Source organism: Balaenoptera musculus, chromosome 13 (assembly GCF_009873245.2).
Source record: "Balaenoptera musculus isolate JJ_BM4_2016_0621 chromosome 13, mBalMus1.pri.v3, whole genome shotgun sequence".
NCBI lineage: Eukaryota > Metazoa > Chordata > Mammalia > Artiodactyla > Balaenopteridae > Balaenoptera > Balaenoptera musculus.
In genome coordinates, this window is record NC_045797.1 from 59,396,183 (window position 1) to 59,410,274 (window position 14,092).

General features: G+C 40.1%; 1 protein-coding gene across 4 annotated transcripts in view; it reads left to right on the plus strand.

The window, feature by feature from the left end:
* The first annotated feature begins 2,723 nt into the window (after nt 1-2,723).
* The window catches only part of ATL2 (atlastin GTPase 2), a 68,828-nt gene continuing 57,459 nt past the window's right edge, over nt 2,724-14,092 (plus strand). Inside the window, exon 1 of one of the 4 annotated variants that reach the window (XM_036872825.1) lies at nt 2,724-2,878. In XM_036872825.1, coding sequence (XP_036728720.1) covers nt 2,761-2,878 — 118 coding nt within the window. In that variant the 5' untranslated portion in view covers nt 2,724-2,760. The other 3 variants (XM_036872822.1, XM_036872823.1, XM_036872824.1) reach the window with 3 other exon arrangements.

The following is a 14,092-nucleotide window of genomic DNA, read 5'->3' on the forward strand; positions in this document are numbered from 1 at the left end:
GTTAGGATTAAATGACTTACCATATGTAAAGTACTTTGAGCAGTAAACATTCCATAAATGTTGGCTATTTTAGAGTCAAGAAAATGCTCTCAATACGTTGATTTGATCCCATAAGAATCCTGTTATATAGTTAGTTATAAAAATGAGGACCTGGAAGTTTAGAAACATTAGGTGAATCAGTGGTAGAATCAGGTGGTAACCCATTCATTCATTCGTTTATTCATTCATTTATTCCACAACTATTTTTTGAGACCCTGTTATGTACTAGGCACTGGCTTAGGTGCTGGAGCTATAGCCTGAACAAGAGAGATCTTTGAGCTCTTGGATGCTCACTTTTTTGTGGTGGGGCGGCCTGTGTGGGTGTGGAAAGAAACAAAAACCAAGGAAACCAATTTTTTCTGTCTTGTTTGTCCTTGTCTGTTCAGCACACACAACAGTGTCAAAATTCATTTGTTAAATGAAAGAATAAAGGAATGACAGAGTAGTGAAAAACGAGGCTTGATGCATAGGTAGGGCACAAATCATGAAAAGTCTTGTCAACTATTTTGAAGAGCTTGGACTTTATCCTGAGCAGAGAAATCACATGAATAGATTTGCATCTAAGAAAACTCAAGCCAGTCTGTGTGGAGGACCCACAGGAGAAGGGGGAACAGCAGGGAGGTTGTTATAATAAGTCCAGTGGGAGGTAATGGGGTCTGAATCAAGAGGGAAGCTGAGGGGATGGAGAGGAGAAGAGCTGGAGGGAAATTTAGAAGTCAGAATTGACTTCACTGGGACTTGATAGGTGTAGAGGGAGGGAGAAGTCTGCAGTAACACTGAGGTTTCACTGTGATAAGAAATTGAAGAGGGATGGCTGACGGGGGAAAATGGAGGAAGGCCTTTTAAACATATGGATTTGAGGTGACCATGGGACAACGCTCAATCTCTTGACTGTATTTGCGTTTGGCTTCTTTACACTCCTTGGAGTCAGGAGATTTGGACCTGTCAGGGCACTGTAGTAGCATATGGGATAAACTGTCTAACAGTGGAAAGGACACTGGCTAGGAGGTCACTTGACTAGTAGTGCAGCCTTAACCCTCACCTCCCTAATGGGGTGAGCTCAGGGCTAAGTTAACTGCTAATTTGTAATTGGAAGTTTATTCTTTGATGGCAAAAAATACTCATCTTTGCATCTTGTCTCACACCTTAGATGATACCCTGCATAAAGCAGACTGTGGCAATATTAAATAGATGCCTCATAGGGAGATTATGAAAGGAAATCCATCATCAAGCAGGGCTTATGGCTTGGGGCTTAGGTTGTCCCAGGGCATCAAACCAGGATGCAGGGAGTTAGGAAGTCCAGGAGGAGCTCCAAATCCCTTTCCATTAATACAGAAAACAGATGAATAAACAGCCCCCAAAACCCCTCTAGAATGGCACCTTGCAAGCTTTGGTGACACACAGTGCTTTTCTAGAGGTCATGCTGGATGAAAGTCTGTGAGAAGACCTGCACAAGGCAGCGATTTGGACACCTGGACACATGCGTTTACCAGAGAGAAGGAATTTCTAGTGCAGCTGGTGATAATGGAAAAAATCCAAAAGAATAGGGACCAGGTTTCACAGAAGCTTCCACAGGCAGATATTTATTTATTTATTTATTTTTTTAATTTATTTATTTATCCTTGGCCGTGTTGGGTCTTCGTTTCTGTGCGAGGGCTTTCTCCGCTTGCGGCAAGCTGGGGCCACTCTTCATCGCGGTGCGCGGGCCTCTCACTGTCGGTGGCCTCTCTTGTCGCGGAGCACAGGCGCCAGACGCGCAGGCTCAGTAGCTGTGGCTCACGGGCCTAGTTGCTCCGCGGCATGTGGGATCTTCCCAGACCAGGGCTCGAACCCGTGTCCCCTGCATTGGCAGGCAGACTCTCAACCACTGCGCCACCAGGGAAGCCCCAGATATTTATTTTTAAAAGTGACCTGAACTTTCTATAAGATGTCACTGGATTCCCCACAAGAAGGTTCATCACAGTTAGGAAAGGACCTGCTACAATTCATTTTCTGATTAGAGTGCTTTCTGGTTTGCACCTGTAAGGGGCTAGGAGCAGGAGGGTAAGGGTATGCACAGTTAAGAAGATAGGAGGAGGGCCTCATAAGTAGAAGGAAGCTATGCCAAACAAAGCATAGGATGGTCTCTAGATGGGAAACAATATTAGAGACCTGTGCGAAGAAAGATCAAAAGGAAAAGCAGGGCACCAGCAATAGCTTGGGAGTGCGGGGCGGGGGGAGCGAAGGAGGGAGGGGGGAGAATAGCAGTGGAGGAGGAGATAAAAAGGAGAGAAGGAAAGGAGCATGAAAGCACCCTCACGTGCAGTGCACGAGTCAACGATTATGGAGAAGAGCTGCAAAGAGAATTGGGTTACTCGATTGGGAAGGAGGGACTTGGTTCTCTGGAGAGCCCCTTCGGCTTTTACACAGACGCGCTCAGCGCTAAGGGGGTGTGGTCCTGGGCTTAGGGCGGTGGGAGTGTGAGACGATTGCGGTGGGGGCACCGCCCAATTTCTCCCCAAGGTGGAAGCCTGGGAAAACCGAGCGGCAGGCTGCAAGGCAAGCAGGGCGGAGGCGGAGCGAGGGCGCCGAGGGGCGGGACGAAGGAGGGCGTGGGGAGGACATGGAGGCGCAGTTGCGGGCGGCGCTAGGACCCGCCGGCGCTCCGCCGGCTCCCGGGAGGTTGATAAAGCGGCGGCGGCGTTTGACGTCAGTGGGGAGTTAATTTTAAATCGGTACAAGATGGCGGAGGGGGACGAGGCAGCGCGGAGGCAGCAGTCGCACGAGGGGCTGCGGCGCCGGAGGCGAACCAGCGACCCAAACACCGGCGTTAACCACGTCTCGTCCACAACCCTCCTAGGTACGGGCTGGCGAGGCGTAGGCTGCAGGGCCCGGGTGGGCAGAGGGCGCGGGCCGCTCGGGCTCGCTGGCACCGGCCGCAGGGTGTGGGGTCGTCGTCCGCCGCTGGCTCGGCTCTCCTCCCGCCGCCGCGTCTGGCCGCAGGGCCTAGCCCCCGCCGCGCCCCCGAGCTCCCGCGGCGCGCGGCCTGAAAGGGCGGTCCTCCGGCCGCGGCTCCCGCAGCTGTCGGTTGCACGGGCGGCGCGCGCGTCTGCGCCCGGCCCGGCCCCCTGCCTTCCCGCCCGCCGCGTGGCTGTAGCGGCGTCCTCCCCCCCAGAGGGGGCGGCCTGGAGCAGGGGCCGCAGACCCGGGGCGCTGGGAGGTCGGCGGCGGCGCGGGGAGGTCCTAGGGAGCTCCGGGCGACCTGTCACCCGGCCGGCACTCGCTGTCCTCTGTCCTTCGCGCGGAAAGGGAGGAAGGGTTAACCAGGTCGTGATGGGCCCAGCAGAGGAGGAGGACGCGCAGCTCGCGGGGGGAGCAGACACCTCGCTGCCAGGTTGGAAGGTTCTCCAGACACGTTTCCAGGAGGGAACCGCGGTCCGCGGGCCAGGGCTGTGTCCGGGGGCTCGGGTTCCGGGGACCCTCTGTTCCCGAACCCATTCATGCGGATAGCGCGTGGCTAGGATGCAAGTTCAGATTTAATTGTCAAAACTGGGGTTATGAGCTGTTTACTAATATTGAGGTCACAGTAAGGCCCGATCGGACTGAAAGTGTCGGTGGTGTGAAGTCACCTGATCCTTCGCTCCCCGGTTTTGCTGAATGTGAGCTCCTACTGTACGTGTACAAGGAGCGCCCCTGCCCCCTGGAAGACGCATTTGCCTTGGCGGCGGAGTGTTGTGTGTCCCTCTCACTCATAACGCCCTATTTTTAGGAGTTTAGCATTTGATCTTTCACTGTGGTGTGAATTGAACGCCTGAAATCCTGATTGAGAATTTTGATGTTACTTAAAGGCATAAAGTTTTTCCAAGGCTTATAAATAGTAAAAGCCTACGGTTAGGTAAGTATGGCCATGGCATAGATAAGAGTTTATTAACTACACTAAGTATGAGCTGTGTTTTTCAAATTTCTCTCCACAATCTGATAAAGGTTTTGTGAGGTAAAATGTAAAACATTTTGATAAAAGACTCACTTTAAAAGAAAAGTTTATGTGAAATATACTTCGTCATTCATGGTAGACCTTGGACGTGTGGAATGTATGTCAGAGGTGATGACAAACTATAAGTTTTGCTAAGGGGAAAAGAACAGGAAATAAAGCTGATTTTATTATTGTTTGCCAACCAAAGCACTTGACAGAACTGTTTACATAGAAGAAAATGCTGCCAGAGGAGAGAGTTTTGCCTTAGACCTATTCTGGTTGGAATTCTCAAGTAATAAGTTGTTCTGGAATGCTGATGGATGATTAATTTAGCTCTTTTGGACCCTGGAGAGGGGGGTGGTGCGTATTTATTTACTTACCTACTATGCCGTTTTAGATGTAGTTTCAAAGCGTTTTATGTGTTTTCCTTATTAGGAGAAGCATTGCTTTATGACTCAGGGTTATGAACATCGTTTTTAGGCTGTGGCACAGTGAGAAGAGATGCTGTTCTTTTTTTTTTTAAATTAATTTATTGGCTGAGTTGGGTCTTTGTTGCTGCGTGTGGGCTTTCTCTAGTTGCGGCGAGGGGGGCTACTCTTCACTGTGGTGGTGGGCTTCTCATTGCGGTGGCTTCTCTCGTTGCGGAGCACGGGCTCTAGAGCGCAGGCTCAGTAGTTGTGGCGCACAGGCTTAGTTGCTCCGCGGCATGTGGGATCTTCCCGGACCAGGACTCAAACCCATGTCCCCTGCATTGGCAGGCTAATTCTTAACTACTGCGCCACCAGGGAAGCCCCGAGATGCTATTCTTAAGACTTGATCAATAGGGGTCATCAGTTATTAAATGCTCCGTCTGCTACTCACAGGTTTTTGTCTTTGTGTGTGTGTGGAGTCAGTCCTTCACTTGATAGCCATTCCTATCAAATGACTGCCTAAAATAGTCCCTCTCCCTGCTAATTTGCTCTGAGTCACCCATTAATACATTAAAAACCAAGTAAACTTTTTGAGATTTGTGTTTAAAGTAAGAGCAAACAGGCTGTGAATGAGTAGGGACTCATCTGATTTTGGCTGTAGAAACTCTTTGTCTCCCTCTGCTTTCTGGATAAAGTCATAAGAGTTGAGTTGGGGTGAGTCAGGTGCCACTCTAGTAGTTTAGTCTTAGGAAGATGCTTTGTGTCTCTTAAAGAGAAGTGCTTACTCTTTCTAGGGTTATATTGTAAGACCTTTATAAAGCCCTTATGAACTCTTCTATTTTAATGACTTTGTCGGATGCTAAGAATCTGTGGATGTGATTATTTAGTGAAGTGTTTTGAAATCCTTTGAAATTCTTTATTTGGGGAAGAAAGAGCTTCCTTACAGTAAAGAGGTACTTATTATAGGGCAAATAAACCATGAGTTAAAATGAGATTCTGGCCTTAAGTCCAAGGCACCTATTTTCGGTGCCTTCATTTTTAGTTTACGTCTGTGTTTTAACTTTAGGATAAAGTTTTTGAGTATTCACAAGTGAAAGTAAATTTCTTGAAATTGTTAGACTGTTTCCGAAATTGTGTCTTTTCCATTCATCTGCTATTAAGCAGCTGCTAAGAGTATACCTGGAGGACTGTCATGTAGTTTGATGCTGGAGTTCAAGACATATTTAAAATTGTGCGACCTAGTAGTAAGATGCATTTTAAAAAGTTATTTATGCTCAATTGGAAGACCTTTTTGACACACAGGATTGTAAGCAAAGCTGTTTGGCAGGCTGTCAAAGAGCCAGAAATGTAAGGGATGGGAATAGAAGTTAAACTTTTTTGTAATAGTGATTTATAGCGTTACAGAAGGAGTTTTTTCCAGAGTGGGTGCAGGGAAACAGTTTTTTTTTTTTTTTTTTCTTTCTTTTTTAAAGTGTAATCGTATTCTGATTGCCTAGCCATTTTGGGGTTGTATTGTTTACTCTCTCGGGTATTATTTAACTTAAGGAAGAGAGATGTGAATATAGAATAACTAAACTTGATCCCCCAATTAATTCATTACTCATGTAAGTTTCTTCCTATCCTTTACTCTTTTTCACCACCCATAATACAGAAGAACTATTGAGGGTTTTCTCCATAGCTTTAAAAGTGGATATCCAGAAAAAAAGAGCAACCTGAAAATATGGATATTATCAGTAGGATAATACTTGATACTTTATAAAGCACTTTAAATACCTTGCTTTGATTTTATTCTTAAAACCTTCCTGTGAGGGAATTAAGTTGTTCCCATTGAAGGGAGTGATTGTGCCTGGTCTACAGCCACAGAAACTACTCAGAGCTACTCTTAGTGCTCCTCACCAGACTTGGAGGAGGGTAGGGGCCTTTCTTCATTGCAGATTATTACATATCATTAGAGATGACTGGGTAAAACTTTGTTGAATGAAGTCTGAAATCATACTAATGAGAAGATGGGACAGTTAAAAAGTAAAGATAGGGCAGGTCACTAAGTGGAGTGGGAAATTTTAAAGTAGGAAGGCAAAAGATGGATACTGTAGAAAGAAGAAGAAGAATTAATAAAGTAGGCTTTGGAGTTAGTCTTCTGGGCAATACAAGTAGAATCTAGGGGATTCCCTTGCTAAGGTACCAGTTTAATAAAATTATTTGTATAACTTGTATTTCTATGATTGGCATCAAAATAAGCAGTGACTAATAACTTGGGGAAATGTGTAACTGACGATGTTTATCTAGGCTCTGTAGCACATTTTACCTGTTTATTGTGTAATACTCTGATTGTGAGGGCAGTATTTCTTTAATCACAGGGAATCAAGATCGTGTAGTGGAAAAAGAATGAGGAATCAAAAGCTGAGTGACTTGGTTTAAACTCTTTGAGCTTGAAACCCCTCACATACAGTAGTGATAATAATCCCATAAGGGCGGTAGTGGGAAACAAATGAGGTGATAGGGTACAAGTGTTTTGTAAATTGTAGAGCTGTGTGTAAGACAGTAATATTTATGTAAGAATGTGCCAGTTTGACTACTTGTTCTATTATATATGTGTATATTTGCAATCACAAAGTCTCTTCTAATTTTTTTTCCCTATAATGTGGACAAAGGTTTAATGTGGGTAAGGATGGTGGGTAAATTTTTAACTTTATCTGTAAAATGCTGATAATGTGTTCATGATTAGAGTTATTGTATTAAATGTGATTAAAGTGCTTAACCCAATGGCAAACATTCTATTTGATGATACTTATTACTATAATATGTGGTTATTTAAGAGATTTTGAACTAAACATTTAATTTTTAAAATAGGTGATTTAAAAGGTCTTTGTTGGGCTTCCCTGGTGGCGCAGTGGTTAAGAATCTGCCTGCCAATGCAGGGGACATGGGTTCGAGCCCTGGTCTGGGAAGATCCCACATGCCGCGGAGCAACTAAGTCCGTGAGCCACAACTACTGAGCCTGCGCGTCTGGAGCCTGTGCTCCGCAACAAGAGAGGCCGCGACAGTGAGAGGCCCGCGCACCGCGATGAAGAGTGGCCCCCGCTAGCCGCAACTGGAGAAAGCCCTCGCACAGAAAGGAAGACCCAACACAGCCAAAAATAAATAAATTTAAAAAAAAAAAAGGTCTTTGTTCAGTTTTTATAAGATAAAAATAAGCATTCATGCTTCTCAGCTATCTCTATTTTAATAAACTTGCATTTTAGAGAATCATTTAATCATGTGGCAAAATACTCTTCTGAAATTGTTTATTTCAGTTACAGGATTCAATGTGAATTAATTTCGTGGTTAAGGTCATGGCAGTTTTCCAGTAGAGTACATTGGGTTTTCAAACAGTAAAGGTACAAAATCTAATTTATGTCTCTTATGCACAAGAATGCCTAAAAAAGTGATTGACTTGAAACCACACTAATCATGAATCCCATGAAAAGCTTTTTTTCCCCTTCATGTAATAGTCATTTATAGAAGAGTCATGGGTAGTGATAAGAACATACTTATTTTAACTAAAGACTTAATTTTGAGTACTGTAAACTTCCTGTGGCCTTCAGAATGGAATAACATTTTTTCCTTCCTGATGGTTAATATCTACCCTAGCAAGCTTGTAGGTCTTTTTTTGGGTTATTAAATAGATAATAATCTATGAAGGCACTTTAGAAACTTTAAAGCCTTCTACAAAGAAACTCTGTAAAGGGGGTGAAATTGGCACATTCAGCGAGCTGCTCTTTTTGTATTTGAGTGAATGGGTTTATGAGATATTAAAAGCTGGATTAAGTTCACCTTTATTGGAATGGTGGGGGGAAGTTGAATTTTGAATGATAAGTTGGAGAGAAATTTTGACACGAAAATCACCCTTCTTACTAGTTTTTTTGACAAAAACAGTTATTAATCATGAGAAATTGCTGTTTTATAGCCCTTTAATTTTAAGATAGATTTGACAATATGAGCAGGCTATGTGGAATTTTTGTTTAGAGTCAAGAAGCTTTTTATTGCATACACTTGGGTATTTCTCAAAAAATTCTGAAGTAGGCTAAAAGTCCTTGGGAAGGTTGAGCAATGTACCAGATACCATGTCTTACAACTGGATATTAAGACAGAAATTTACTGCCTTTTAAGTTACAGCTAAACTTGTGATTGAACAGGACTTGTGATCACAGCTCTTAACCTAGTTGAGTAATATGGTAATTTATGCTTTGTTATAAAAGTTTAAAATTTAATTCCAAAAACAATAAATCTTTGTAGACACTTTGGAAAATACAAATAAAGGAAAAAAGAAGAAAGTAGAAATCATACCAACTAGTGGTAACCACTGCTAACATTTTAGTATACATCCTTTTTAAAATGCATAGTTTCATTTTTCCTAGATTAGGATCTTACTGTAATTTTGTAACTTACTTTTTCATTTCATATTGTATTTCTCTATATGATTAAATCTGTACAATATGATTTTTTAAATGGCATTATTCTACTACTTAACTAATCTTCCTTTTGGTTATGGAGTTGTTTCTTGTGAATAATGCTAGCTAAGCATCTTTATAGATAAACCTTGACCTATAGGGTAAGGTCTTAAAAGTAGATTTCTGGGTCAAATGGCCTGTACATTTTCAAAACTGAAGACATGCATCAGCAAATCCATTCAAAAAGGTTGTATCCATTTATTCTGTCTCCATTAAGGTTAGATTTGTGCTTGTTCACAAGTGGGTGTTAATTAAAAATAAATGCCAACACATAGGAAAAATGGGGATCTCACTGTTTGTTTCATTTGCATTTCTTCAATTACAGTTGATGTTGAAATTTTAATATGGTAGTTGAACGTGAATTCTTTTTTTAATTGCATTTTTGTATTCTTTGACCAGCTCTCAGTGTTTCTCTTATCTTTGTGAAAGCTCTTTTGTATACAAATTCTTCTTCATGTCTGTTTTTTAACAAACATGAATAGTATGTTTTAAAAATGGTATATTTATTATTTATTATTATATTTATTATTTGTATGTTATTATTTATTATTTTAAAAATAGTATACTAGTATATAAAAAATAGAATAGTTTGTTTTAAAAAATATTTAAAATGGTTCCATATGGGTGTTTTTCTTAAATGGCAACTCTCAACTTATTAAGTTAGTGCTAGTCTCTTTTGAATATTTAGGTATGCTGCTGGAGTTTCTTTTTTTTTTCTCTTTTTCTGTTTTTATTGTTTTAAATTCTTTGTGAGATATTAGTTGTTTATTCCTGTCTCTTTATAATGCCAGAGTATGGGCATCTGCTTCAGTGCCCAGTAGTGTGGTAGAAGCTTCCAAGCTGAGGAGCTGGGTTCAAATCACCACCACCACCAAGCTTTGGCTTCCTTAACAAAAAAATCTACTTTAGAAATTTAAGGTTAAAAGATAATGTCTTAAAACACCTGACGTGTATTGAATGTACAAAGAAAGTGATTCCTTCTCAAGGGTAAAGGAGAACGTGAAGGGGCTGAGATTAGTTTTCTTTTGGGAGTAAAGAGATGAAGTAGGACAGGCAGATAGAGGACCATACTTGGACAAAGAACTACCTTTTCTGTCCCCTTGATGTTATGTTGCTGTATTGAGCACCTGCCTTATAAAAGGGCTTCTCTGTTGCTTGTAATTAATACCTACATAGAAAAGTGTAGAACAGATCCCAGTTTCTAAGCTTTTATGTAGATGGGAGATCAGATAGACCTTATGCATATTTGTGAATAAAGTTTATCATTAAGTTTATAATTTCAGAAGTAGAAATTAATGTGTGTTAATATTGTTGAGCAAGACTTCATGGGGGAGGTTGGGCTTATCAGTCCTTGAAGAATGGGTGGGTCTTAGCAGAGTTGTAGGATATATCACTTGTTTGAAGATAGAAAGATAGGCAGTATGTTGGGAAGCTTTAGTTAAAGCCCTTGTTCTGCTTTCTAAGAATATTTCTAAAAAGGATACTTAAAAAGTATTTAAAAGCTATTAGAAGCAATTGAAAGATCAAATGTGTTAGAGCATGTTTACTAAAAAAAGGAATATGAGTTTTCCTGTAGCCAAGTAGAGCAAAGAATTGATTTAAATAACTGAATAATTCCTAGAAAAACTGAATAGTCCCCCAAATGTGACTAAAAACTGTAAAGATGTGTGCTCCCTGCCCCTATTTTTGAGCATGTGTATTTCTCTGCCACAAGGAATCCTGACACATACTCTAAAATTGCCAAACTTAGGGAAAGGACAAAAGGAGAGTATAGTGAGAACCTCTGACTCTTATCCCATTTGTTTTTTTCAAATTAGTCACATTTTATCTAGCTGGAAGGATGTTTATTTTTCTCTTTTTGGCACTATTTCTTTTTTACAACTGCTCTCTTAGTAGGAATTTTGCCTGTATTGAGCCAAGGTTGGGATTTGAGTATATACTCTACTTTCCTTTCCTTTTTTTTAAACTGCAACTATAACAAGTCATCTGAGGTTGAGAGCTGGAGCAAAGTGGAACTTAGTGTCTTATTTCCAGAGTCTTGGCAGATACCTATTTGAGATTTGTCATGAAAACACTATTCTAAATTTAAGCTTGTATGTATTTTTTTAAAAATAACTCCTTTGTTAACTGGTTATCCCAAACTTCAATAGCTCTTCTATGAGTTTAATATCTTTTAACTTACTACAGAGTTAATTTGGGGGCTACAAAGAGAATGGTTAAACTATTCGCCTAAATTGAGGCAACGTATGTACTCTGGTTTTGTTGGATTCCTGATTGCTGTGTTACAAAACCTTGGAGTCACTGTACCAACAGTACTTTTGGAAATGGAAATTTAGTACATTGTCGCTTTATAAAGGCCTATAGAAAAGAGAATCTATACAGAATAATTTAGTGTTATCTGTTGCCTACTCCAAAGAAGGATGTTGAAGAACTAACTAGCTCTTGCATGCATCGCTTTCTATTTTTACTGTCACATCTTGACTTTGCGCTTTTCACCTTACATTCAGGCTCTTCCATTTGCCTTATATCTGATTTCCCTGTTTTTAGACTCTCATTATACTTCTTACTCACTCATCACTTTCAGTTTATCTCTGCAGTACAGCTTTGATCCTATCACTCTGCTTCAGAATTTTCCATGGCTCTCCTCAGGATAATGCCTAGCATTCTTAGCCTAAACTTTTACGGTTAGCTTAATCTGAGTCTCATGGATACAGCCTTCTCCAGGGTGTCTTCATTGATAACCCTAGTTTAAATAATCCAATATAGCTCTTTTTCTTTGTACTGTCCTTTTATACTTGTTTGTGTCAGAACTTTGAGAGTAAGGACTATTAGTAGCAAATTGCACTTCTTTAGTATCTAGCATAGTGCCTTGCTCTCTCATTACTAGTTTGAAGTAGGTAGGGTGGGAGAACCTTCCTCAATTCATGACACATTGTATAGGTGTGCTGAGCCTTGTTGGAATCAGTGAGTATGAAACAATGAATTGCACATTTATTTACATATATATGCATATCTTACTAAATATGGGAAAGTATAATTTTATTGCATCTTATGTTTTAAAAGTCTGCAATTTAAAACCTGCCCTTCTACATAGCTTATGAAGAAAAAATTGTTTCCCAAATGTTGGGGGACTGTATAAATGATTTGCTGACTATAAGTCATTAAGTTTTGACAAGGAGATTTTTGGAAAAAATAAAGAGAAAAATAGCTGTTGCCAAGATTTGTTATAAAGATGAGAAATAAACTTTTCTGCTTTTAAACAAACTGTATTTTTGATAACTTTTTAAAGCTTTCTAAAAATCTTGAGCACATAAGAATTCACTTCTGAGTTTAACGAATGTGCATAGTTGGAAAATGATGGATCTGACGATTAAAAAGACCTGGGTGTACATCGTGATTTGATTACTTACAAAATGTTAAATTTTGTTTAAGCAAACTGCTTAATCTAAACCTCAGTGTCCTCCTTTATACAAACAAGGAAACTCTTAGCTAATCCCGCAAAGTGATTTTGAGGATTATGTAGTCATTAGTATAGAGTAAGCACTCTTAAGTGTTTTTCTCTCTTCTATAGTAAAAGGAACAACACCTAAAATTATTTCGTACAGTAAATTATTTCAAGGAATGAGAAAGTTCCTAATAATGTTTTCACCTCTTCTCCCAGATAGCCACTTCTTTCAGTTCTCTGCTCGAATGTCTCCTCATTAGAGAAGGCTTGCCTGACTGTTCTTTTGTAAAATGGCAACCCCAGCTTTCATTTCCCTTAACCTGTTTTATCTTTCTCTATAGCACTTAACACCAGCTGATGTCATATATTTGTTTTCTATCTCCTCACCTTTTGGATGTAATAAATTCCTAAAGGAAGGATTTTCTTTGTTGTTTATTTTGTTTGGTCCTGAATCTGCAGTTCTTAGAACCATGTTGTAGGTGTTCAGAGAATATTGAAGGAATAAAGGCTTATGCATCCCCACTTCTAGTCCTTTCACCCCTGCATCAGAATTGCCTTGGTGGTTGTTAGTGGGGTGCTTGTTACAGATGTAGATTCCTGGACCCCATATCTGAGCTAAATCAACTTTGGAGATGAGAATCAAGAGTCTGTAGTCCAAACAAGCCACCCAGGTGGTTCTTTTAAGCTTTAGTGTGCATGGGACTCACTGTTTTACAGTGTGGCTGGGGCTTATTAAATATTGACAGTATAACTTGGTTTCAGACCCATGTATAATTAAATTTCAGATGAATCGACTATTCTGTAGCAAACATTTTTTTTTTTTCCTGTTGCTGTGTCAAGGAATAGTTATGTGTTTTTGTAGTTTTGATTATTTTGGTTACTCTAGTTTTTGTCCAGAAATCCAGTTTAATCCAGACCTTAAAATCTCAAATACAGGATGCTTATCAGTCCACCTTTCCCAAATAAAACCAAACCCTTTAAGCCCATACATAATCTGTACTTGTTATTTTTTACTCATAAGAATAGATGAGCTAATATCAGGGATTTACTTTAAGTGATAAGCATCATTTAAAAATATGGGCTGATTTGAATCTTCTTTCTATGGCTATACCACTGGGGGACAAAGATTGATCTTTATAAGAACTATCCTGTAACGTTGAAAGGCAGTTTGGTATAGAGGAAACAGCATGGGCTTAATAAAAAGACTTAAATAGAAATCTTGATTCCTATACTACTTTTTAGCTGTAGAATCTTGGAAGAATTTTTTTTTTTTTAAACTTCTTTGAATGTCCACATTTCTTCTCTGAATTGGGGATAATTGCTAAGTCACAGGGTTGTTGAGAGGATTCCTCTCACAGTGCCCAGCATAAAGTTACAGAGTCATTCAATAAATAAGTTCCTTTCCCTATGGAAGTAAATTCTTAAGCAACTTAAAATACTTCATTAGAAACAATTGTAATGTATTTCAAACTTACAAAAATGACAGAGGAAAATATAATAGATGCCCAAGTGCCCATTGCATAGATCTAATACATAATATTTGCCATATTTGTTTTGAATCCTTTTTTTAAAGAAATAAAATGTTACTGTACAGTTAGTGTTCTCCTGACATCTTTCTTTTTTCCTCTTCCCTCCCTCCCTCCCTCCCTAGATATACACCTATCTTGAAGTTAGTATGTATGTTTCCTGGTTTTTTAATAGTCCTATAATATATATATTTATTTTTTTCCATAAACAATATATGGTATAGTGCTAT